We start from the raw sequence: 27,403 nt of genomic DNA, 5'->3' as shown, positions 1-27,403 counted from the left end.
TTATCCCTCTCCGAGTCCTTTCAAAATTGCATTTTTATCAACTGAATTTATCCCTCTCCGAGTCCTTTCAAAATTGCATTTTAGTTTGTCTCCCCTCTGAAAAGCACTCACTGACAAACCTAAAACCAGCAACATTTCCAAAGCATGGAGAAAAATATTTAATGAAAAAGGGTATGTATATAAAAAGACTCTTGATACAAGGCATTTTACAAGAAAAAAAAAAAGGGGGGGAGGGAGGGGAATACTGAAACAGAAACAAGACAGCAATACTTATATTTACATTATATTAAGAGAATAAATTTAATCAAATATAACATCTCACTTGGATTTTCAAGCAACTGTTCAGAAAGAGGGGTTTTTACAGTAAAGATGGAAGCAGAGTAAAAATAAATTTTCTATTTTAGACTGTAGTGGATATGACCCTTGTGTTGCAAGATGCTTTCAAAGATTACCCAAAAGCAAACTGATCATAAGGCCTCCCAAGTGTTGACTGTACATCGCTCTGGCAAAAGCAGTTTGAAAGCAAAGCCTGTATATTTCCCCCCGCTTCATCATTCATGTGTTTGCCAGCATCACTGACTTGCAGAGGCAAGTAATTATACTAGTTTTAACAATGAATTTTTGTTAAGTAGTAATCATATACCTAGGTGAATCCTATTGCTCTGTCCAGCATCTTTGAGTCCACAAAGAAACCTTCCCCATTGTTTCATTTTAGGAGGAAATTTGATTTTTTTAAGACCTAAGCAATCTCCAGTCTCTCATGCTCCCAGTGCAGCTGCAAACAAAACCCCTGTCACACTATAACCCTTTTTCTTTTTAAAGTAGATGCAGAAGTTTTAGGTTGTTACCACAGCTCCTAAAGATGAAGGGAGAACTCAGGTTAAATTCTCAACAATACATAAGTAGGTTGAGATGCACTGAGAAAAATACTAGAAGATTAGCCAATCTGTCTACGTACAGATATTCTCATGAGGTCAGAACACACGTATCTGAACGACAATCCCCTTTACAAAAGCCAACATCTTTCAGTGTCGTTTGTGATTTCCATGGATCAGCAGCTATGAGGGCAAAGAGAAGAGTTAAGTATTTAAGAAGCCTCCACCAAATATGATTACCAAAAGCAACTGAATCTTCAGCTGGATTAACCGTACAAACCAGGGCGAACTGATGTAGTCCAGTATCTGCCTCGTTACTTTATGAGCCTTTTTCCCCCTCATACCGAAGGCAACAGAGCTGTAGATCCTGTGTATGGACGGAAGTTTTTTTTAAGTCTAGGACAACACACTGTAGGCATGTAACACAGATAGCAGCAAAATAACTTTCTGTCTGTTTGGGGATTGGGGTTTTCTTTTGCTTTGTGGCTGTTTTTTTTTTTTTTTTTTGAAAGCAAGAAAGTGCTTCAGAGCTCTGGAAAAGCGAGCAGGATCAGAACTCCTCATGGACATTACGTGCGTAGTCCATAAGCTTGCTGCCCGTGAAGTATTCACTATATTTCAGGATCTCCTCCAGCTCTAAGTGATGGTTTTGATTTTCATCTGCTACTGCTATCATTTGCTTTGCTTCATTTAGGGCATTGTATTCATTCATAGGATCCATATATTCCTAAAACGAGTAAGAAAATTATTTTCAATCACTAAGCACACATTTCCACACATCAGAATTATGAGCCTTAGCTCTATGTAAGCATCAGCAATTATGAGAGCAACATAAGCCACCCCAGAAGGAACATAAGTCATCTGCTAACACCTTCTTCCATCTTTTTAACAGGCTTACATCTATCTCCTAACTATTTTTCCATTCGCTGCTTCCCTGGCTGTTCTAACAGAAATCCAGATTTTCCCAGCGTATGCCAGTGTCTACAATAAAAATATTTTTTGACATTTTGGTTGAAAACTAAACTCACTATCAAATCTTGTGAAGATGTATCAATTCAAAAGTGGGCCACTATCGATCTACATGACCTGAATTTTCTGGTTTCTGGAGATAACCTTTTAGAACATGTTCAATTCAGAACTTTCTTGTTCCATTTTAAACCACCAAGCAGACATTACAGAGGTCAGAAGTCTCAGAAACGAAGCATTTTGCTCTTTTACCTAACCTGAAACAGATTAAAAGCTTTCAAGCTTTTCTAGCTTTCATCTCAGTAAAAAGGCTATTAACGTTATCTATGTAACAGTACAATTGTTTATCCATACTACCGCTATCGTTCGTACCCACGTATTTGCATATTGAAGTTGGGAAATTCAACATTCCCCCTATGTCAGGGAAAAGGCCAACGTTTTATAAGTTCCCCTTTCACACTGCCTATGCTGCAGTTTGAATTCTGTTAGTCAAAAGTATATTCTTGCATCCAGAAAGGAAAAAAACAAAGCTCAAAGTGAGCCATGAGCCTCCTCCGCTGGCTGCAAAACTGCCACAACTATAGGGTAAAAGTACTTCGTATTGTTTGGTAGACTATTCTGCAGACAGAATTACTGAAAGAAAGCAACTTCTTCTAGTTTACTAGAAAGAAGTGAACTAGAAAGTTTACTTCTGCTAACCAAATTCTAAAAAGGCCACAAACTAGAATCCACACTTGAAAAAAATAATTGGGTTTTGGAAAAAAAAAAAAAAGAAAAAAAAAGAGAAACACACCGAAAGACAAGAGATCTCTGCTATTTTCTAGGCTACTGGGGCCCCAGGGTTTGTGGGTTCTCGTGGGTTTTGGTTCATTTTGGGGTGGTTTTGTTATTTTGTTTTGTTGTGGTGTTTTTTTTTTAATGAATATAGGTTGCCAGTTACTCCATTTGCAACTAAGTATGACTCATTCTCCCAATAATCTGTGCACCTAATGAAGTCTGTGACACGCTTTCAAGCACTCCATATCCATACATTTATGTGACAAAACCCTAAAAGAACACCTGTGAATACGCCTCCTCCTCTTTAACAAAACACCTAACAACACTATCTGTAAACACTATTGAGCAATACTATAACCCACAGTTTTGTAAAGTAGACCCACACACCGTACTGTTAATTCAAATATTTTTGGACTTCATTGTGCCTAAAGCAATTTCAATCCTGTGTTTAAAAGTCAACTACCAGTTTTAAAATCACTAGAACTATCTGAAGACTTACCTCCAGCTCTTCCATTGTGACAATACCATCATGGTTAGCATCAATGACCTCCTCAAATTCCTTCCTTCTGTCTTTTACCCAGTCGTCATCAATATCTTGAGCTTGCTGGTTCTCTACAGTACCAACAGGTAATGAAATGAACTCTGAAAGGGTAAGTTTCTTATCTCCGTCTTGATCTACAACAGAAGCACACAGTACCTGAAGATTATCTGCTTAATGCCCATTAAAAATGAGAAATTCCTTCAAGTCAGAGATGTCACTGGTACAGTCTGCCTGGTTTCAGCAGTCTACATGACTCCAGCAGAAAATAATTGTTACTGTTTATATCTTTCGTTAGCCAAAAACTCTGTATTCAGGTATACACACAATGTTTTAGAAGGCTAAAAAACATCACTTATCAATATGCTAAAAAAAAAGTTTTTCTGGACCTGAAGGACAGACCAGATGGCAAGCTGGGCCTTTTTTTTCCTGATTGTTTCTTTTTTCAATCTACTGCAACAGCCATTTTCCTACATCTGTATCCAGTCTCCGCTTGTATTAGCGATGAGGTAAATTATCTCTCATAAAAGACTGCATGCTGGAGTTGTCTGCATGCATCATGTACTCAAGTATCACTGGAAACTCTTCATATTTATTAAGCTAACAACCAGCAAGTCACAGTTTGTTTTGTTTGTTTTTTTTTAAACCAGGTGTTCTAGCAGTTTTCAATATGCATCATTATTGACTCACAGAAGAAAAAACATGTGTGCCAATACATATGAAATTTTTTTAAAAAAATAATTATTTAGAAACCTCAACCATTTACTTCCACTTTCATGACTGTACGTCATGACTCTCACATGGTTGCTGTACTGGGGAAGTACAAAGCAATTAATGTCCTCCTCATGGAACATTCACATCAATATATTTTATAGTATTTGAATATTCATCAAACCTTTCCTACTTTTGCTACAGTAACCCTACAATGCAGTAGCACTTCAGTGAGCTACTTCACTGTCAGCTGATCTTCTTCATATGAAGTACTGAGAATATCCTTCTAACATAATGTCATGCTGTTCTTTAACAGCCAGAGACTAAATATAGTTTTGAGACACACAGACAACTCCACAGAGACGCCAGCATTTGTGCTAAATTTCTTTTTCCTGCTCATCACATTAGAATATGTGTAGAACAGAGCAAATAAGATGTGCCAAAATTCTGTATTGACCCGTGACAGGGCAACAACGTACGTTTACCCAATAAAATGGGTAAGCATGTTTACCCAATAAAATGGGACAAGCAAACAACTCCCAAGAAATGTGTTTTACAATTGCATACCCAAATCTCGGATGATTTCTTTCACCATGAACTTCAGCATTCCTCTACTATGCTCTGGATGAAGAAAAGACAAGAATTCTTCTTCATTCAACAACAGATCAGGAGGTGGGTTGTCAGCTTGGTACCACCGATCCTTCAGGTTATCTAAAACTTCCTGTGCTAGAAATTTAAGAAAAAGATGTAAGCTATCATGTTCAAACTATTTAAAGTTCTTAAAAAATATGTACCTTCCCCTGTTACTCAACTGTTTAAACAAGGATGACCTATGGAACAATTAATTTTACAGTTCAACTCTTGGGGAAAGTGAGTGCTGAGGGAAAACAAAGTGCAATTAGTTTTGTCTAGTCTATGCTGAAACACTAGGAAAGATCCTTTAAACAAACAACGGAAACTGAAATTAGGAGATGAAAATAAAGACTTTGCTACACCTGCATTGAAACTTCAACATCTCAAGTGAAAACTATTGTCCTACCAGTATTGTTAGCTGGTTCTGGTAGGTGGTATGAATAATCCAGCTTTGTTCAGTGCTAGTTCACCTTTCTTATTTTCGTATTTTGAAGCCCACTACCAACAGCTCTTTCACCTGCCTGAATACCAGCAGTACCTTCTGAAAAAAAAATATTCTTTGTTTTCTACTTTGCCAGCCCTGTGCATTGAAAGAACCAAAACACTCTTCAACTTCAAAATATTCTTCAGATTCACTATCTCTGTGTATTGCAGTTGTGACACCACACACCTAATTAATATCTACAAGAATGGAAGAGGTCAACCAATTCTTTTCCTACCCAAATAATAACCATAGAACAAACCCCTTAACATTTAGCATGTTTTCTTCTAAGACCAGATAACATGACTACCATTAAATCTAGAAAGATGCTTTTCATCTGTGAAGCACCGCTGCACCAGTGCTTTGGCTAACAGCACCACAGAGGTTTACTCTACTCCACAGGACCTGTAAAGCCCACTTTGCCGATACAGTGGTTCCAAGCATGGATCAAAAGGGGCACATTTTACTACCCCATTGTTACAATATTCAGCTTTTCTTATTTCAACTTGGCATTTCTTAACACAACATTATCTAAACCAAAGCCAGCTGTACTATCGTTTGGAAATCTTTTTAGGTACTTCAAGCTCACAGGTTTTAAATTAACAAAATGATACAAGGATCTACCACAATTTTGAGTTATGTATACCACACAATTTCAAATGTAGGTTTTTTTCTCCAGCCACACCACAATTCCAGATAGCACCCTCACCCTTCAGAAAACTACATATGAATTAAGCTTAAGAACTGTATTAAAACAAGATTATAAAAAAGAAAAATCAAAGCCTACTTTTTACAGCAGTCAATAAAACATTTCAAAGTATCTAACTGAAAAAACAGTATAAGCGAAGTCATAAAGTAGAGGACTAAGCTATGAAGAGTCTTGTGCCCTGCCTCTGCTCTTCCCTTCTTCCATCACCCTATCAAAGGCTCAGAATTCAAAAGAATCACCTACCCAGAGAGAACTTATACCCTTAGACTCAGATACATCACCTGGTATTTCAGCCTAAAAATGTGATTTATTGAAACTACGAGAGATTTAAGACTATAACTCCACAAAAGAAAGTTTGGAAACATCCAGAACAGATGCTAAGCTAAGCACCAAGAAACATATTTAGTTTTCAGTTACTTAAGGATACAAGTACTTCGTACTCTTTTTAGCTACTTTGTCTATTCTAAATGAGAAAGCATTCCAACTTCAGACCTAAGCCCTGAATTACGTTTTAGTTATCATTATAATTCAATAAAGGGAAATATTTTTACTGCAAGGAGAAAACACAAGTTGAAGTACATGTGTACTAACAAATACATCAGCTCCAAAGTCACTTTACATTTCCACTTCTTTCACTTCATCTTATACCATGTAGACAAACACTTCTGAAGTGCTGAATTTTTCCTAAATTTAATGGAGAATCATAATTTGTGCATGAGTTTCCACTAAAACCATGCATCTGATTTGAAGAAAAAACTATCCTGCAACACACAACGTGAATACTGCATACTTAATGGTCCTGAACATAACCAAGAAGGAAAAATACAGAGTATTCTTTTTCTGGTGTGGGTGTTTTCTACATGACACACTGGAAAAACTACTGTCTGTAGCACACCCTGCTATCTGCAAAACACACTAACACACACAAATCTGAAGCATTGGCTTTTCACAAGTTTTAAAAACATTCTGAAAGTCTATAAAGTCTTTAGATAAACTTTTTTTAAAATTTAAATTTAATAAACTGTCTTAAACAGCTCCTGCATGCTTTGGTTGCCGAGTTACAAGTGGGGGTGGGGGCAGAAAAAAACCTCAGTCACATCTACATTTTTTAACTGCAGCTAGCAGTTAAGATTTAAGTCTTCGGTGAATGTTTTTTTTTATGAAGGGTAAAGAAATTCTTCAGAGTTTTAATATGAATCTTAGGGCAGTTTGTAAATAGCAAGTTTTACTCATATCAAGGACACAAGTATTAACACAGAATAATCAAATCACTTGCTTAGTCTTCCAGTGTAGCCAACCCCAAATGTTAGAAGTCACAAGTCTATCTCCCTTTGCCTACTATTATTAGTCTTAAATGAAACTCAGCTGTCAGCAATCAGTATGAAACTTATCTGCATAAATTAAGTCATGTCTCTAGTTTTGGCCAAACCGTAGTGTGCTGCACAAAACTCAGAACATGCCTTAAGATCCAAACATTCCATTATTATTATATGGACTGAAAGAGAGTATTTTTACACTGCACTACAGAATGAAAATAAGTTTTGCTTATCGTCCTCAGGAAGCTGTAGATAACTAATCTGATTTTCCCAAACAAGGCTTGTTACCTAGGTAGAAAAATGACTATGTACACACTTCCCTTATTCAGCAAATCTTTTATCTGATGAGCATTCCTGTAAACCGTAGTTGACCACACTGCCATAGAACATGCAACACAGGTGTTTTCCCTGCCATAAAATTCAAAAGGTCATTTGCATTTTAGATGCTTTTTGATAAACGGAGAATATAACATAACTCACTTTTAAATTACTAATTCCTGCAAGGAAAGGCTAAGGCTTCTTGTTTTACTTAACAGTAAATTTTAACACTTCTAGATGGGGGGAGTGGGGAGATTACCTTTGAGAAGAGTTCCCATGTTTATACCAAGCCAGATTCAAACGGAAGTTTCAAAAGTAATAAGGAAGAAACGATCAATCTCTTTCTAGAGAACTCAGATGAAACATGAAACGATTCTTAGGCAACCTTCTGCTATCAACTGCTCTGCAGTGCCTAAGCACGTACCTACCTATAAACACAGCGCTGCTCAGTAGCGCATACACTCCTCCACAATTTTAGTAACAGGAACTGTACGTAGCAGCTCCCTTTCACATGGAGCACCAGGGACCTGGTTATTAGGGGACCCCTATTAACAATGCAACGGTCCACAGCACAACACAGGTCTGACAAATTTTAGCAGACTGTTAAACATAAATAACTGAAAACTACTCAAATAGTAACAAACAACCAAGTTTTTTCAGTGTTAAATATTTACATCAGGAGTGTTGGGAAGGCAGATTTGAGTTGGAAAGAAATCTAGTATTTGTTTTATGACTTACATTCTACATTTGTGTAGAAGCAGAACAACATCTAAAACATTCATCTTTCATTAAGTACAGTTTTGGTACTCTGGTTTTAAGAAAGTAAAAGAAAAGCTGACACACATCAATGGGCCGCACTTACTTTCTTCATCTATTTTCAACTCTTCGTTGTTTTTTATCTTCTCTGCAATCTCTTTTTCATTAAATCCCTTACTTGCCAAAAATTTAATTCTATATTCATCCCAGGACACATGGCCTGTAAGAAAGAACCATATCTCAGACACCACATAGTATGCTTAAATGACAAATTTTGGTTTCATTACTTAAAACAATCTGTGGTAAAACCTTTTGGTTCACCAGCATAGCCATCACACTAAGCTTTATGAATCGCAACATGAAAGCTATCACCTGATTCACTTTTATGTTTCTTTAGACCAGACAGGCCCTGTGAAAATAACCTGTTTATGTCACCATCCTCACCCCATCCCTGGCTCAGCCACTTAACTTCTTATCATTTCCTATGACCACAAGTGAAATAACACAGCGGTCAACACGGGACTACAACGCTGACTGGAGCACCTTATTTCCTTGCTCTATTGTCTTCTGTACAGATCAAAACAGTTGTGATTACACGCAGTCCAAAGGAAGTTAGATTTCTGTCACAGCACATCTGAAGAGCAGTCAGCAGGTCTGGCTACTAGCAACTGACACATGACATCACCAGGAGATGAAAGAATCATTCATCTTACCATCACCATCAGGGTCCACAGCTCGGAAGTGCATTTTATTCTCTTCCACAGCTTCCTGGAAATGTTCATCTGTCTTTTCCATGATCCAGCGTTGCATCTCTTTCGCACCTATCTTTTTATCGTTATTTATATCCACTCTATGGATGAATAGCAAACAAGATTTAGATTTGGAGATTAGGGGGAGGTGGTATATATTTTATTCTAATTACTTTAATCAACAATAACAAACAGACTGCTACAGAAAAGAGTGTATTTATAACCCCTTCTCAGAAGTTGTACATTCTTTCAATTACAAGAGTAAACAAGTAGGAATTTAGCCACTTATTTCATAATTTAATTTAACTAAAACATCTAGGTGAAAATCCAGCCATACTTCATTTTGCTGTAAGTTAACCCATTTCAGTATTATGCTTTTGAGTAAAATTTTGAAGTAGAGGAAACCACAAACAGATCACTCATGGCATATTAGCTCATTCCCTATTGGTTCAGGGTTGTCAACTGCCAGCTGCTGCAGACTGTCACTGCTTTAAAAAATTTCTTCTCTCACATTCTCTCAAGCCACTAACTCCCTCTCAATGTATCTTCTTAAGTTTTTTACCTTTATCTTCCAAGATCTCTAAAAGTTTACTGATGAGCTGCCTCCCTGTGTCTGCTTAGATCACATCACAACTGTCGTGACCATTAAAAACAATGAAAATATAACGTGAATAACCTTGGTGCAAGGACTGTCAAACTACTTGATACTCTGACTATAGTACTTGTAAGTGGGAAAAAACCCCAAACAAACCAAGTTTCCTTTATTGTACCTAGATCTCCAGTAACACATCACAGCTGATAGTTTTTAATTCTTAACACATTTGAAATTTCTGCCCATACATTTGTTCACCATTAGGTTTCTGAGTTATCAGGCTCACTTTGCTTTGTCAAAGGATACGCTTGTGCTCAGTGCTATTGAGCTACAGAACTAAACTTTTTTCTACCTAAATTTATCAGTAAACATCCAATCTGACAATCCACAATTCTCCTTAATGTATTACCAATACTGCTTTATCATATTAAGATACACTGCCATACCGCCTATTTCATTAAGAAGAAGTTAATGTAAAAGTTACAGTTGAAGAACAAATACAAAAACAGTAACATGCCACTTTAAGGCTTTTTTGAGCATATCATTAAGTATTTCTTCAAAAAAGATGTAACTATTTAAAACTGAAAAGACTTAACTAACATTCAGGAGGCAAGATGTTATTTAAAGCATACCAAACCCACTCTTGTTCAGATAAAAAAACCCCAACAACAAACAAACAAAAAAACCCAACACAACAACAACAACAAAAAAACCCCAACAGCTAAACTCTGGCTTTTTTATCAGTTTGTTATCACCATCTTAACAGTACTGAAGTGTCATCATTGAAACTCAAGTTATTAGATACGTGATTTGCCTTTAAATGTCAACTAAATATTAAAAGCTTAAGCCAAATAGCAACCCTAGCACCTATCTTCTGCAACACTTAGCTCTATTAATAAATGTACTATTAGTAATTTTAAAAATTGTATCACGTCTCTCCACATCTATATGCACAGGCTCAGTATTAGCGACTTTTCAGTAGCAATGAAGAGACCAGTAAAATGGTCGCATTCTGCTCACGCCACTTTGCACTTACTAGGTGAACAAATGTGGGGTTTGATCCGGAATAGGTACTACCAGAAGTGAGACAGGAAACCAAAGCATCTTCCCCTCAACATTTAACATGCTAGTTTCCTCACATCAAAGCTATAATATAACTTACTTCTTCCAAGCTGTACTTGCCATTTAAATCACACTGTAGCCAGGGAGAAAGGTAACAAATCCCATTTACTGGTGTTCTAACTCAGGAGTAGCCCTTTGTTCTATTACCATAGTGCACAAGAAGCCTCCAACGACTCAGATTTTCATGAACTAGCAGACACTGACTGTACAAGGTGAGCCAAAATCCTTTCAGGGTCCATAAACAGCACTTCTGCTTTTGAGGAGTATTTACAACTGCATGAAGTATCAGATACGATCCTGCTGTGAGGCTACCATCTAAGGCAATAAAAACAAGAGACTATCCATGCTTCCTTCGGTAACTACCTCACGCAGAATGGACTGCTTGAAAACATTCCTGCTAATACTGACAAGATTAGATCATTACCTGTTGCTGAACAACTTAATACTGGTAAGTCAGGGATAACCGATTCTATAACATGGTGATGGGCAACCAGTTTTCTGAGGCAGACAGGTCAGAACACTCAAAAGATATTAGGGAAGAGCAGTACATTCTAATGAACCCTTTAAAAAAAATACTGAAGAACAAGTACTGCCAAGGAAGAATTTAAATTCAAGAAAACAAGACGAATCCAAGGAAGAACATCATCCCAGATTACAACTTTGCTCAAACCTTCCTTGGCAATCTGTACAGAAATCTCATGACAATTTCTCAAACTTCATGTCTTCAGCTCCAAATAAAAACCCGAATGAAAAGCAAAAGAACTTGATTGCTCTTTTCCTACAAGAGAGCGCTATCTCAAATTTGTAAAAACATAGGTATATGATGTACTACTTCCCGAATTGACAGCAAAGAAAGTTTTTGTAAAAGCAGGGACTACTGTTACCATAAACTTGAATTAAAAAACAGACTACAGAGAGCAATTTATCTCATTACTTGTCTCATTCCAAAGACAATTATAGATAAACCACAGCCCAGACAGTGGCTGATGCAACACGATAAATACCATTAGTATTAATACATTTCAGTAATGGGCAGCATCAGACATAACAGCTCCTTATAATGCCTAAGTACAGGGTTAACACTTCACTGACTAGTCAAACTATATTTCATTATTTATTCACAGCCAGAATGTTAATACTAACTTTGAGTAAGAAAAAAGCAAGTATGCTACTCCGTAGGATAATTCTAAACCTGTCCTTAACAAAACCCTATAGTAAGGGCTGCATTGAATATCGAAGTCAAGCCTGTAAGAACAGGTTTTAAATACTTCAGCCCAGTTTCTGAACCACAAGCCATTAAAAATCAGGTTTTTGTGGCCAGCTCTCAAAAGGTCCACATATGAAAGCATTATCAATTAATATTGGCCATTCAGGTTTTCCGGTTCCTAAATGCCAACACCAAAATTCTGCCTGAGGGACTGGGGGGGGAGCAGGAAGGCAGTGTTCTTACCTAAAGGTCTAAAGATAATAATTTCCTTGAGCACCTAATGCATACCACTTTAAAGTTGGTTTCTGTTTCATCCAAATAATGAAAAGCAGATCCAGAAAATGATTTTTAATAACAGAAACCAAAGCAAAGCTCTACTTTACATGGTAGAGGATATGCAAAATTTATCAACATATATTTAAATGTACCGGTTTGGAAAAAACACAAATCAAGGTGCACACACTACTAAAAACCTTCCAGTAGCATACAGCATAAATACTTTTTTCACTGAATAACAGAGATCTGTACTCTAAACCAAAGATATAAAAATGGGAAAGCTTAAAATGTCCCCTCTCCTCATTCTTTATTCTACCTGCTATTGTCCAACATTGGCTGTTGTTGCTGGCACCTTCCCACTATAGATACAACGCATACCAGTAGAAATTAATACTGTTTTAGGCTACGAGACAAACCTCAAATTAAGAAAGGCTGCACGGATCCTGCCAAAACCGCTCCCTCTGCGCAGTCTGAACACAGAACACAGTCACAGCTGCAAAGTCTGAGAGCACTACCCTTGCAAGCACTGTGGGATTCAGAACAAGTTCTGCTTTGGGAAAGGGCAAGTTCATGACTTTTAAACAATGGGAAAAAAGGAAACCAAAAAGCTCGGCACGTGGTAGTATTTAACATAAGGTGTATTTAAACCTGTAACCTGACGAACAACCATCAAGGTAAGGCACTCGGCTAACACAAAGATTTTAATTTTTAAATCACAACTAGGGCTGTGGCTAAGTAGCTGAAAACATCAGCAAAATGCAAATGCTAGAAGAATTTCAAACTCACAGAGGTTAAGTCCACCATAAAAGCACTCTGACAGAAAGCCACACATATTACATTCTTTCGTACCTGAATTTAACAGTTTTGTTCAGTACATGTAATTTTAGAAGACAACTGACCCTTAGAAGCAAAGCTCACCAAACTGAATTCTAGTACCCAATGCTACTGATTAGTGAAATCAGCGTCACCGCAAACACACTTGATTGCTTTCAATACCCCTTCTCCTTCCCTCCTATGAACACCCACCTACACAAGCTGAACTACACCACACAGAAAAATAACAGAAAATCTATAATTCCAGGCTAATTTAAACTATTTAAATGGAGACTACAGCAAATATAAGCTTTTGACAATTATGAGAAGAACGGATGTCAAGTAAGCCCCTCTCACAGACTTTCTTGACCTGAAGGTACCTGGAACACTTACCCTTGGCAGGGAATGAAGGCTGGAAAGATGAACAGGATTTTCTGCACCATGCCCCAGTTTTACAGGGCAAAGTAGAAGTATTGGTTAACTTGTAAAAAAACACTTCTGTAGACAAGTAAGGCATATCCTCCCCATGAAGAGTGACTTTGAAAACTAAAACATAGAATTATGAAATGTTCTTTCAGACACATATAGCTTGCCTGCCTAGAAAACCACAGTTTGGGAAGCTTTGCTTCTGTGGTTCAACTTTATTTTTAATAATTCTCTTAGCCAATAATATATGCTTTGAATTGACTATATCACACTAGCATGCTGTAGAATCTCAGCTTTCATAAGCTAAAAAACATGTGTTTTCTTTATGTCTTCAAAGAAAATATTTCCAAAACATCTGGAAGCCTGCGACTTACTAGGTTTTCACAGAAGTTCACAGTAATTCTCTTTTCACTCGGCCTTTACGAGTACATCTAGAAAGCAAAGCCCTCCGAATGCTGTCCTACATTTCTAATCTGATCATCTGATGAAATGTAATTTTAAGTATCTGAGTGAAGCTGATCTTGAATCCAATTGCTTTAAGTTTCCCGAGAGAACCACTTTCATAACAAATAGGCAGAAATGAACAGAGCCTGCAGCTTGTGAATGACAATTCACTAACCAACAGTCAAATGTTTCCAATACGTACATAGCAACGAAGATGAAACCTTCTAAGCACCATCTTAATACTTGTATACATCCTACCAATGACGCAAGTGGTCTGACCAGCAGACAGTAATAAAGGATTCTACTCTAAATGAAAAAGGCACACTTGCCTATTTGCTTTAGCTACCTTTACTCAAGAGAACACCAGAAAAAAAAATAATAAAAGCCAATATTATTATTGATATTCCTTCCCTGTTAATGAAGTTTGCAGAAAAAAAAAAAAAGCAGCTCTGTTAAGCATTCTCACTTTATCTCAGGTATATGAGCATCCCCACACTATCATCAGCATTAAAAGCACCAATGTAATTTAAGTTTCTGTTCTAATAAAATTAATCCTCTATTGCAAAAATGCAAATAAAGCAAATTCTACCACCTAGCTTCTAAAAGTTGGCACTGATACTGAGTTCCATTTCCATTACGTTCACTGATTTCCAAACATCTGACAGTTTGTTAGCTGACATAAAACATATCTAGCACAAGTGCTTCATAAAAGGAAAAATGCTTTAATGTCTATAAGTAAAGTTAGAATTTTTATACCAAGCTAGATGAAATTTTCAAAAAGGCTACAAAAGAAAAATTTAATGTTTCTGTTCTTGTGTTTCATTCTCCCTCTTTTCTTTTTCTAAATTCTGAGGAACTAAATGCTTTGTTAATGGCACAGCTAACTTAATGAAGAAAGCTGACAAGCTCTGAATTCTTGGTATGCATAGTGAGGCATAGCTATTTTTAAGCTTGACGCATTTCATGCAAAACATATTTTAGACACCTCACATCTACTAGCAAGTTTTATGAACAGAAAACAACTGTTAGTTTGTTTACCACAATCTCATCACGTTGTTTGTCTGTCCCTTTTCTTCCTTTCTACTTTTACTACTGTCTTTTCAGTGGTTTTCCTCTGCAGTTATTTGCAGAAGTCGCAACAGAAACAAAACCAAGATCCATAGGAATATGAGACCAAGCAATAAATAAGATGCTTACATTGCAAATTGAAACCAAACTTACAGTAAAGCCATAGAGCATATTACTGCTTGAACAAAACTGCAACAAACTCCCACCCTCCCAATTCATTGATTGCATGGGCATCCTACAACCAAGGACTAATTCCTTGATCTAAAATGCAAGTGTAATTGATTATTCATTGAGCCAGGAAACCAGGAAAAAGTATTATTTCCTTATTTGAGGAGGTTACATAGGGTTTTTTACATAGAAACAGTATATTTTGTCAGAAATGTTACCAGACCACAGCATCAATCCTGTATACTGATCATGACTACCTTCTCACTCCTGAGAATGGTTTACACAAGTATGTTCATACCTCATTAACACAAACACAGCACTTAAGAGTACGATGCTTTCCCCCTCATCCCTGCAATTTTTAAGTATTACAGAAAATTTGCAAAATTCACTCTGATGATCAGAGAAGGAGGCTGCAGTGTTCTTGGCAATGTATGCAACTTACTTTGAAAAGATGACCATGAGCTTCTTCCTATTTTTTCTGGGTTCTGAATCTTCCTCAAACTCCTCCATCTCTTTTCCTAGAAAAACTTCTTGATGAAATTCTTTGTTAAGATGTCCATCCATCTCCATTTTGACCCCATTCAAGTGATCAGGGGGCAAGATCTCATTCTCATCTTTGCTGTCAGCTGGCTTTTCTTTGAGGGCTGAATTATTTGCAGGCCTTGCATAAACATCCATTAGAAGAAATACAAACAGAAGGGACAAATACAGAGATCCCAAGCTGCAGAGAAAGGCCTGTCTTGACATCATCTTTTCCTTTTTGTTCAAAATATTGGCTAATTACTGGGAATGGATTAAGTGATCTAAAAAGGAAAAAACACATGCAAATTAAACTCTAGAACATAGCCACCTGAAACTTAGAAGAAGCTACGCACATGCATTTGCTGTGAAAGAATAAAAAGGCCTATTAAATGGTAAATATATGACAGGAAATAATCTCCAATTTGTTTTCGCTCTGCACAACTGTAACCTCCTCTGACTGTGGAAGGTAACAGCCTTGAAATGGCCTAGTTCTGCTCAGAAAACTGTCCTCAGGCATTATGGCATGAGCAGACCTGACAAGTGGAACCCAACCATTTACTGAGAAGTCAAGGCAGCACACAAAGCACCTGCTGGCTGCTGGTGCAGCCCAGGTGCAGCATCCCTGCGCTTCCCAATCTGCAGGAACAACCGCCACAGCACAAGAGTTTACCTGAGATCTCAACGCGCCACCTCTTTAGGAAGGCTGAAAGACGTGAAGGTCCTTCTGGAAAGAGGTGACGGAGGGAAAATACGGTTACAAAGGCCACCCCAGAGAGCGGAGCTGCGAGCACACAGGGAGCAGCCGGCGGGAAAAGCAGCCCCCGGGTGGACCCTCAGGACCTGCCCGCTGGTGCCTGGAAAACGGTGCCACACAGGAGCCGGCAGGCCGCAGGGGCCAGGGCAAAGGAGCCCAGCCCCACAGACGGAGCCCAGCGGGCACGCACCGAGCGGCGAACCCTCCGCCGGAGGGCGGCAGCGCGGCCCGGGCTGCCCTGCCCGCCTCCAAGGGCGGCGCCGGTGCCCACCCCGCTGCCGGAGGAGCCACACTCACTCACCGAGAGCTCCGGGACGCTGCCCGGTAGGAGCGGGGGGCGCAGCCTCCGAGCACGGAGGCAGCCCGCGGGGAGGCCGCTCTCCCCCTCGCCCCGCTGCCTGGGCGGGCGGCGGCGGCACCTCACGGAAGGACGTCAGCCGGCGCGCGGCCCCGCCGCCCGTTCCCGGGCCCGACGCTGGGGCGGAGGCAGCGGAGCGCGCGCGCGCTACGTACAAGCGTCGTCAACGTGTGTGAGGGGCGGGCAGCGGCCATCTTGGAGTAGGGCAGCGGCCATTTTCCCCTCACAGCGGGACCCCCCCGGTCCGGGCGAGCTGCCACGGCCTGAAAACGGAAGGCGGAACTCCCCGGTGCTAAAAATTTGAATGGGGTCGCTCACGTGCTCATTCTTACCTCAGTTAGTAATAAAGCAGACCTCCTCCAAGCGTGACGGAACTGTCAGGAAACCTGCTTATAGGTACATCTCCAGTTTTGTGCTTATCGCTTACCTATTTTTCTTAGGAGCCCTTAAAATACAGCCTTTTGTACGTAACACACCGCTAGCAATCCTTAAACTGGCTAGCTAACACCACTACTTTCACAAGACTACGTGCTCCGCTGGGCCACAACGCAGCAGCACCGCCACGCACCAAAGCTGCCATCAGGGCTGGCAGCACAGCCAGACGAGGCGCAAACCTCCCCTGAGCCTGAGCCCCCGCCTCGCCTTGCCGTGACCCAAAACAGCTGCCGGCAGGGCGCGCCCGGATCCAAAATGGCACCGCCTCGGCCTCGCTGCCCTGTTGCAAGATGGCTGCCGCCCGCCGCCGCCGTGCGCGGTCAGGTGGTGCGGGGCGCGGCCACTCCTCCTGCCCCTTCCCCACAAGGCAGGCGGCGAGCGAAGCGGCGGCCGCTACGCGCACCGGGTCCGCGCTGGAGGCCCGGCGGGTGGGCAGGAGCCGCTCCTCCTCCCGGCCTGAGCTGGTGCTTCCCTGAGGAGAAGCGGGGAGAAGACATGAAACTGCCTCTGAGGGACGGCGAAGCACGGTGAGGGTTCCTGCAAGAAGCTTGTCCCCTCTCGGCGGCCGTAAGCCGCTCCAGCCCCTCCCCCCCTTCGGGGCGGGGTTCCTGCCGTTCCCGCCTAAATCTCGGGGGGGCGGGGCCTGGCGGGGCCTGGCGGGGGGGGGGAACTTCGGCCTGTTCGCCCTGTCGAGGCCTGGCGGCCATGAAGCTGTTGCGCCTGCTGTGCCGCCACAAGACGGCCCTGGGCCTGGGTGGTCTCTCGCTCTTTGCCGTGGTCCTGCTTTACCTCGCCAAGTGCACCTCCGAGGGCCTCCGGCCTCTGCCAGCCCCCCGTGGGCTCCCGCACAACCAGCCTGCGGTCCTGCCGCCGCGGGGTGCCAGGGGGCCACAGCCACCGCCAGCCCCGCCGCCCTCCCCTGAGGAGACCGCCTTCATGGCCGTGCTCATCACGAGCGGCCCCAAGTACAGCGAGCGGCGCAGCATTATCCGCAGCACGTGGCTCTCAGCTGCCGGCCGCCCCCCTCACGATGACATCTGGAGCCGCTTTGTCATAGGCACGGGTGGGCTGGGGGCTGAGGAGCTGCGTAGCCTGGAGCTGGAGCAGAGCCGGCACAGAGACCTCCTCCTCCTGCCAGAGCTGCGGGATTCCTATGAGAACTTGACTGCTAAAGTCCTGGCCACCTACGTCTGGCTGGATCAACACCTGGACTTCCAGTTTGCCCTGAAGGCTGACGATGACACCTTTGTACGCTTGGATGTGCTCGTGGAAGAGCTGAGAGCCAAGGAGCCACGTCGCCTCTACTGGGGCTTCTTTTCTGGCCGTGGTCGAGTGAAATCTGGTGGCAAATGGAAAGAGAGTGCCTGGGTGCTCTGTGACTACTACCTACCGTATGCTCTGGGCGGTGGTTATGTGATTTCAGCAGATCTGGTGCACTATTTGCGTCTTAGCAGAGACTACCTGAACATGTGGCAGAGTGAAGACGTCTCCCTGGGGGTATGGCTGGCTCCCATTGATGTGAAGAGAGTGCACGACCCTCGTTTTGACACTGAGTATAAGTCACGAGGTTGCAACAATAAGTACATAGTAACTCATAAGCAAAGCATCGAGGACATGCTGGAAAAGCACCAGACCCTGGCTAAGGAAGGAAAGCTCTGTAAGGAGGAGGTTAAGCTCAGGCTTTCCTACATGTATGACTGGGGAGTGCCTCCTTCACAGTGTTGCCAAAGGAAGGATGGCATCCCGTGAAAGTCTGAGGAAGGAAAAGGCTGAATGTTGACAGACTCTCTGAGCTTGGTTACTGTTACTTGGGGAGAATCCTGGTAACTAGGGCTTAAAAAGTACTCAAAAAGATGTTGCACGATTCATTATGTCACGATTAGTGAAATCCTGAAACTCCTAAGAGCTACTGATGTGGCATGATGTAAAGATGTTAAAAAAAAAATAGACAAAAAGCATGGAAAGGCTCATATGACAGGATTGAAGGCAAATAATGGGTTGCAAAATATGGATAGTATAAAAAATTGGGGAAGGTAACTTGAACGAAATGTTGCTGGAAGATTTTTAACAGATTCTAAGAATTATTTGCTACAGATCATGACAGGCCTTTATGCTATCTATAAGATTGTGAAACTAGCATCTGCTGTTTATTTCTTGGCAAGGAAGATGTGTCAGTTTGGCAAGATTTGAAGATTCTAATAGGGCCGCAAATCAGCTGCTGTTGCCAGTGGGAACAGGTGGCTGGGTATTGACACAAGCAGTCAAGTAAAGGGAACAATTTTACCTAGGATATTTGCATTAGGGGAGGGAGAGGTCTGGTCTTTGGCAAGTGCTTCGATTTACAATAATGGAATTATTAGACCTTCTGTGTAACTTGTCTCTTAAGCTTTTTGTTGTTTTAAAGACATCATGTACATAAATTATCTGGCAGCTACAGAGTAAGTATATATTTAGAAAGATGGGTTAGTTATGGTATTTTGCAGATGCGGAATACATTATCTTATTTGGGGGGCAAGTAGTTATGCTACAAAGCTAACCTTCAGTTGTTAGGCGTAGGTGTTGTTCTTGGCTTATCCTCCAAACACACTGTGCATGAAGAAACATTATCCCCCCCCCCCCCCCAACAGTAAGTAATCTCACTGACTACTACTCAGATGTTGTGGGTTTCAGATTTATATTGTTCAGGACTACTTCTGTAAAATGTAAATTAGCAGGATTAGGTCAGTGGAAGCTATTCAGAGGTCAAATGAGATTGTACTAATGTGGGTACCTCAGCTAAGAAAGTAAACTCTGTATGCAGTCAAGAGAAATAGGTTCCCCCAGCCCCCAAATTCCTGTTTGAGGAGAACCGTGTCTCTTTTCAGGAGATACATTGCAATCTAAGGAGACTAGTTCCCCAACAGTCACATTTATATGCCTAAAGCTAGACTATGTGAATTCCCTCCTTCTCTCCAATAGCACCTTTTAGTGCAACTAAAAATAATTTTACAGGAGGTTTAAATTAATTGCTCAAGTAATATGTCAGTAAATGGGATTATGTCCCTTAGTCCTGTCTACACTGAAAATAATTCTAGTACTGACAAAGCTTGTCAGCATCATGTGCAGTATTGAACAGTAAATGCAGACAGGACATTCTTGACTGTAGAACAGATCACTTAGACAATTTCTTCATGTTCTTTATGTTCAAACCTTTAAGTACGTCTGTAATTCAAACATTTATGAATGGCAGGTGCTCTAATATACAGAAATACTTTTTTCCCAGTACTAGAACAGAGCTACTGACTATTGGTAGCCTTTGACAGCCCCAGATCTTTCAGTATAAGCAGAGTTTTTCCTTTTATGCCTGAAGGGCATTCTTAATTATCAGTTTTACTGTTTGTTGCACGCTGCACTTTCATACAATTTCACTTCCTCATCTCCCTAGGTCAGTGTCTGTTCCCACCTGTAGGAAGAGACAGATTCCAAAGGAGAGGAAAAAAAAAAAAAAAAAAAAAAAGGAAAGATGCCAATATATCTGCATTTTTGCATCTTAAATTAGCAAATTAGAAATTTGTATCAAAAGACTCAAGGATGGGTTTTTTTGTTATCTTGTTTTGATTAAATTGTTGAGGATTAAGGAAAGTCTTCTGCAGAGGATGGTAATTTGAAAATTTGAACAAATCTTTGACTTCTTTCTGAAACAAAGTTAAATTAAGGTACTGAAAAAAATAAGTTCTTTTAGCATGTGTCCATTCTAATGCATGCTTATGTATTGACAGATAGGCAGATGTGCTTTTCAGCAAGGTATACTATTCCAAAACAAGAATTTTAACAAGATTACAGGAAACTTAAATTGGTTTTAGCCTTTTAAAAAATACCTATTTGCCATTTGGGGTTCACTAGTGTTGTGTGTATATATATGTGATTAAATGCTTGTAATGTGAGTATTTATTTATAATTATTGAAAATGTATTATGTGTAGGAAAAATAAGATAGTTAAATGTCATTTTAAATTCGTTTAAGGAGGTACTGTAACGTCCATGAGAATTACATATCAAGCAGCGCTTGAATTTATTGGCGTAGAAGCCATTATTTAAAGTACTGGGATCTGAACCGCAGATCAAAAAAGTCTGCTGCATGTCTCTCAAGCTAGTAAGAATGTACTGTTTATCCATTTCTATCAATAATTGTGTTCATGGAAGTTGTTTACATTGTTGACTTTGACTCTCCCTACCCAAAACTCCCATCTTCACCCCTGCAAAAAAAAAAAGAAGTTTTTTTTCATTGCTAGCAAAAAGAATGACGAAGAAATGCTGGATCTCCATCTGATAGTTGACCCCGTGGAAAACATGATGCATACAAGTACTTAATAGCTGAGAAATTCTCTTGAAGAGTTTTGTACGCGAGTGTCGGGAATAGTGTGCGCCCTGCAGCAGTTAGCACAGCAGGTCTGGCAGCAGCACAGCCCGTTGCCTGCCTCAGCGCACTCTGCCTGCACATCTACAGGATGAAGCTCAGAAATGATGGTGACCACTCTTGCGTACTTGATGTCTGGATTTTGGTTTGACACAGCTTTGTTATATCCTTTTCTGTTTAAATTTAATCCTGTTTTGCTCTAGGTGCAAAACAAATTAATGTGGAAGGCTTGACAGATTCCTGTCCTTTGGTAAGTGGCTTTAGTTTTCTGAGTAGACAGCCCCTTGCTGCAAATACACATTTCAATCCCAGTTAACTGGGAAATTCCCCAAAAGTAAAAGATGGAGTTTTTTAGAGGGTTTTTGGCATTTTTAAAAGCAAATTGAATCACTTGGGAGAGAGCAGGCATCCCACATGCTGTGTGGAAAAACCCAGAAAAACATTTAACTAGTACTGGGTTATTATTTTTTTATATATATTTTACTAGAAAGAATTTGCATGTGAAAGACCTATTAATGTCATTTTGAGTAATCAGAAACATCTGTGTATTGGATGAGTCAGTCACTCAAAGTTTTAAAACTTGAATTTCAGTCCAAAATTCAGTTTTAGTCCATTTTTTCTAAAGCAAAATGTGAAGCACATTTTGAACATATGAATTGCATATTTTAAAAGTGCTAATTAAAGACTGTCTTTCATACCTTCTCAGGATTAGGTTCCATATTTCCCGACATCATCTCAGACGTCTAGTATATGATGTTTTTATACTTAAAAAAAATATGATGTAATCTTTGTCTCACTTGAAAGTCAGAGGGAGGAGTCTTGACTTCAGTGGGTCCAGCATTTGGGAGGATGTTTAAGGGCTGCTGAGAAATAAGCAGGTTTTGGTCTTTAGAGCAGCTACATTAGAGTGGAAAGTTTTGTTGTGGGCCTTAGTGAAAACAAAATTAACCAGGAACAGATATATCTTCTTTTTTTGTAACTGTTCTTGGTGGCAATAGGTTAGTGATGTGTTGGGCTTTTTATTTTTTTGACTAGCATTTCTGCTGGTTTCCAAGTTTTCTCTTCATAAATACATTTTTAATGCTATTGTTAGTATGGAGGAAAATAATCGCCTTAGCTTTTCTAGATACCAGTGTGATGTGCAGTATAAGTTAGGCAGCTGTGTCAAGTCTTTAAGCTTATGTTGGCATCCATTCAGGACTGCCCAGTACCAAGTTGATCTGTAACACTGTTGAGCTTTTTTTTTATTATTTACACATTATTTAATTATTTTTTAAATCAGGCATTTAGCATTCTACCAGAGCTAATAGATAGAGAAGTTAATTGATCATGACGTCCTCTCTCCGTGATCATATCTAAGACTTGATACTGAAATACTTAATGCTGACAATGGCATAAACTCAGCTAGAAAGCTGATTTTATTTCCCAGTGATTTTTTTAACGTGCAACATGACTTAATTACTTTAGCGTGTAAAACTAAGCAGCTAAAACATTAACTGCCATACTAAAACTAACAGTTCCACTTTAAAAACCCTCAAGGTTCCAAGAATTCCCATAGTCAGTTCAAGATTTTAAAAAAAGAAACCCAGCATAGAAGTTAGTATTCCTGTAGCTGAATACTTTCTTTTCTGAATGTCTAACCTTATTCGTGTGAAGTTTGCTCAAATAAAGCTTCTACGTGTCATCTTTTTGACAAATGTCAGGTTTTCTGTAGTTGAAATGCCTCATTTTTGAGTGTTTAAATTTGTATTTCTTACCTGTTAATGCTGATATTTTGGGGGCCAAGGTGTTAGCTTTGCAGATTTGATTAAAAGCCCAGCAGCATGGGAAGGGGATTGAGAACTGCATTTCTGTTAATTTCTGTTCAGCTCAGCTCCAGCATCAGACTTGAAATACGTTTTTGGTATTGTTGTATGCCTGACAAACTGTCAACACCTACACTACTGTATATTTTATTTAGAACACGCTGCCTGCAAGACTCAAATCTGTTGCTACACGTACCTGTGTAAGATATGCTTTTACCTTGGAACTGGAACTTTATAGCAACATATGATGCCAGTTACCACTTCCTAGTACAGACTATTGAAGTAACGTCTAATACAACTTGGAAGCGGATCAGTCTGTTACTTGTAGCTTATCTGAAGCTGAAGGATACTACATGTGTGCCTTTATGAAACAGAATTAGCGTGGGGTGCTGTGCTGAGTACGTTTTCAACAATTGAATGAAATTGCACATTGTTTGCAGCCACATAACTGTACCGTTGGGGGTGGGGTGTGGCACACGGTTTATTTGCTCAGCATTTATATACGGAATAAACTGCTAGAAATCTGAAGCTATCTGTGATGATCAAAACTCTTGGCAATTGCTTAAGCGTATTGTATATGTATTTATGTCCTTTCATGTATGCCTTTATTGGCCAAAGCATCTGTGTGCTGTGATTTTTAATAAAAGACTTTTGCTGTATAGGTGGTGGCTTGTTCTACGTAAGAAAAGCTGCAAGCATGGTTATTTTCATTGTATTATGCCACTGAGGGGCAGAGAGGATTGGCTCAGTCTTGAGCAATGGCACAAAAATGCTTCAGTTAATGTCAGTAATAACGACTGATCAGCAGCCTAGGAGGAATGGCACTGGGTCACACGTGTATACGTAAATAGATGTACCTGTTCATCCTAATTTGATGCTTGTAGCAGTATAGGGGCAGGACTTAAACCACAATGCAGTCAGAAAAAGGGCTTCTTGGACTAAAAAGTCTATTGATTCTGGGTTTAGCCAAGTAGTATTTTAAGCAGTTAGGCATCCATAAATACCATTGGCTACAGGCCTGTTTTATGTTAAAAAAAAGAACAAACAACAAAATACCAGTGATATTCTGAAGAAGAACTGAAAATACTTACAGAATAATCTGTTCAAATCGTTTCAATGCTTCAAGCAGTTTAAATAGCACTAGCTTTCTGTTGATTAAATGGGTCGTCCATTCTCTTTAAAACGAGCATGTTCTTGCTGCTGCCAGAACCTGGGAAGCACATTCTGGGCTGTAGCCCAGAGAAACACCTCTGGTAAATAAACCAAACCCAGAAGCACAAGATGACTGAGTAGGACCGAGTTGTTGCTTTTGGTCAGAAGTGTTCTGGTTCTCACTAGCAGCTCTTGAATTACTTACTAAGACAGAAGTGTTCTGGTTCTCACTAGCAGCTCTTGAATTACTTACTAAGACAGAAGTGTTCTGGTTCTCACTAGCAGCTCTTGAATTACTTACTAAGACTGTCATTGGAGGTGTTTGTAACAAAGTACAATCTCACCAGGAAACGAAGAGTAATTTTCCCTTTTAATACTGTGATCTCAAAGTGTCACAGTCACCTCTGACACGTGGAAATCTTTGGCAAGTTTTATACGTTGCTAGCCGTATCAATTAGGTCCTAAGTGGAGAGCAAAAGGTCCGCTTCTCACCGAGCCCACAGTGACATTTAACTCCTCTGCTCAGGGACGTTAGGTGTTTATATTGCCTTATTTGCTGAGGTAGAGGCATAGAGAAGTAATAACAAAAACACTTCTCCAGTGCATTAGTAACTTAGAAACACTGAGGTCTGAAGAAGATTGATTTAAAGTGGAATTAGGACTGCAACACAACATTTTTGCTGCTGTTGCATTGCAACCAAAACCATCTCAGGTCCTACATGCATCCTTCCTGTGAATTTCTAAGTATCTAACTTCTAAAATTAGCACATCTTCAGCAGCTTATGATTTGTATTTTGCCACTATGCAGAAGCCTATGAGGAACAGAAGCCTTTTTTGTGTCCAGCTGTCATACCTGATGTTCTGTCCGTGGAAGAGGAGATGGCATACCTGGAAAACTGTATCGAAGTCATTTAAGTGAGGCAAGGAAGCGCCCGGAGCATCGTTCCCCTGAAATAGCGTGTTGCAGTTGCAGGCAGTAAGGGCATTCTCAGAGCAACAGGTATGAGGCTGATGTATGTAGTATAATACAGAACGGTAGAAAGCCTAATAGTAAGATTTGTGTCTTGCAAGATATTTATAGATATGTTGCTAAGTAAAATTCATTTTAAGAGAAGTGCAAATCTGAAATTCCTCACCTACAAGGGCTGGAACAAGGAAGGATTCAATGCTCTGGAATACAAGCCAAGTGACCATACAGAGCAGGGGGCTGGGAATCTGTTCTTGCATCCTGGCCCATAGGTCGTAATTAAATTCAAAATTTCATCCTCACCTCATTCCAGCAGCAGTGGTATTGAGCTTTAATTAAATTCATAAAACACTACAATTGCCAAATACATGCAATTTCCTCTTTTACTGAGCTAGTAAGTCCAATGGTCAATCAAGTTAAAGAATTGTCAGTAAGTAATGCTGTAGTTAAAAACACACTTGAACAGAGTTCTAACCTGATGAGTCAAATCTACTAGTCCTCATTAGTAACCTTGGGGTTACTACAAGTAGACTTTGGGGCACACCGATATCAATCAGCAGATCCCTTATTACTTCTACTCACATAGGAACTTTATACTGAATTTGTTTCAACTATTTTTTGCAATTCCTTAGAGTATTTGAAAACCAAGACGTCACTAATGGCTTGTAAGAGATCATACCATGTAGCCTGTTACACTAGCAAGAAGAGTTATTTTCTTGTTCTATGCAAGATACTGAAAACACCAAAGGATTTAATGTCATTAATACTTCCATGTGCAGCCAGAGAAGCAATTTAAGCGCGTTGGTTCTGCTCTAGCTATGGCAGGGATATTGCTCTGCTGATTATCCGAGTACAGAGAAGAGAAGAATCTGTTTTAAACAAGTCAACAAGAGCTGTTTCAGTCTGGCTCATCATTTACCTCAGGGTTTTCCCTTTTTTTCCCTGGGTTAGCATAGTAAAATCATCCCACCAGATGTATCTAACCAGATGCAGAATCATTTTAAAGGCTCTGTCAGCAGTAGTGCTTCTGCTCCCCAGCAGGATCTAAGGTAGGACAAAACCAGAGCTGCAGAAGTGATGCTGGGTTCTCCTCCCACTTTTAATCTGTGCATGGGTTTGAATGTCTAGGTCACAACACAAACTCAGCTTTTATCTGCATTTGGACCAAAAGCAATTAATTCCTCTATCAGCAAGAGGGGATAAGGAAATTTGACTTCAGCAGTACTGCATGCTATTCGGAGTCTTTGCAACCACTGCACTCAGCTGAGCACTACGACCATGGAATACCCAGGCATACTCTTAGGTAAAATTAAAATATTCAATGGGAAACTCTTGTTCTTCCTCTACCGCAGCAGTTTCTCAATAAAAGATGGAGATTAGAGCACAGTACTGAGGAAGAGGTTCCTAGTGGGAGTAAAAGCGTGGTTTCAGCCAGCCCCAGGGAAAGAGGGCAGCACAGCACCCTTCGCCCTTGCTCTGCCACTGCGCTGAGGGGCAGGGGTGGTGTACCTCAGAAACAGAACCTGGGCTTCAAATACACCAGTATTCCTTCTGCCACTTGTGAAGTAGCAAGCAGACGGCCACAGCAGTGCTCTTGCACGGGGAAATGAGCTTTTGACCCCATCTCAAGGTCAGGATAAACATGCTTATTCTCTATTCTGAGGTATTTATTCAACCTGCTTGGTGCCTAGAGTCATAAAAAAAGAATGATCTTTGATTATCAGTCTTGATCAATTCCTACAAGGGTCTGAGGAAACCAGGGGCAAGTGGATGGGACCAGATTTGTTGGTTTTGTTCCTCCCCCCTGCCTCCAAGTCTGCTGGTGGGCACTATGAATTATGCATTATTGCTCCACCTCGGACCTCACCACCCTATGTCTTTAAACTGTCGTCTCAGGGACACAGCAAGTTTTCATTGCTCAAAGCTTGCTTCAAACTCAGCCATCCGATTCCAAAGAAAGCTAGCTCTGAAATTATTCCAAGGCTAAGCAATTTAAGGTAAATAAAGGCACCAGTATAAAACCTTGAATCTTCAGAATAATTATTTTGCTACGAGATGTTAGATGTTTTG

At 40.3% G+C, this 27,403-nt stretch overlaps 2 protein-coding genes and 1 long non-coding RNA gene across 6 annotated transcripts; 2 read left to right on the top strand and 1 right to left on the bottom strand.

The window, feature by feature from the left end:
* Window positions 1–270: 270 nt before the first annotated feature.
* LOC102056827 (45 kDa calcium-binding protein) lies at window positions 271–17,371 on the bottom strand. 4 transcript variants are annotated; one of them, XM_014278866.3, is made up of 8 exons: window positions 16,912–17,371; window positions 16,138–16,191; window positions 15,388–15,748; window positions 8,794–8,930; window positions 8,187–8,300; window positions 4,435–4,593; window positions 3,118–3,293; window positions 271–1,602 (listed from the first exon to the last, which is right to left on the bottom strand). In XM_014278866.3, the coding sequence occupies exons 3-8, from the start codon at window positions 15,693–15,695 to the stop codon at window positions 1,426–1,428; spliced, it is 1,071 nt and encodes a 356-aa protein (XP_014134341.1). In that variant the 5' UTR covers window positions 15,696–15,748; window positions 16,138–16,191; window positions 16,912–17,371; the 3' UTR covers window positions 271–1,425. The 4 variants fall into 4 exon arrangements, with proteins under 4 accessions (XP_014134341.1, XP_055560394.1, XP_027659145.1 ...); XM_055704419.1 differs by lacking the exon at window positions 16,912–17,371 and adding an exon at window positions 16,523–16,722; XM_027803344.2 differs by lacking the exon at window positions 16,138–16,191.
* Window positions 4,601–5,755, top strand: LOC114015494 (uncharacterized). Its single transcript, XR_003559438.2, has 2 exons — window positions 4,601–4,931; window positions 4,966–5,755. It is a non-coding gene; the product is annotated as an uncharacterized LOC114015494 (long non-coding RNA).
* Window positions 17,372–17,518: 147 nt separating the features above from the next.
* Window positions 17,519–23,873, top strand: B3GALT6 (beta-1,3-galactosyltransferase 6). Its single transcript, XM_027803345.2, has one exon. It carries the CDS (start codon window positions 17,720–17,722, stop codon window positions 18,761–18,763), a length of 1,044 nt encoding a protein of 347 aa, XP_027659146.2. The 5' UTR covers window positions 17,519–17,719; the 3' UTR covers window positions 18,764–23,873.
* The last annotated feature ends 3,530 nt before the right edge of the window (window positions 23,874–27,403 follow it).

This window comes from Falco cherrug, chromosome 3, assembly GCF_023634085.1.
Source record: "Falco cherrug isolate bFalChe1 chromosome 3, bFalChe1.pri, whole genome shotgun sequence".
NCBI lineage: Eukaryota > Metazoa > Chordata > Aves > Falconiformes > Falconidae > Falco > Falco cherrug.
This window is presented reverse-complemented; position numbering and strand designations above follow the sequence as displayed.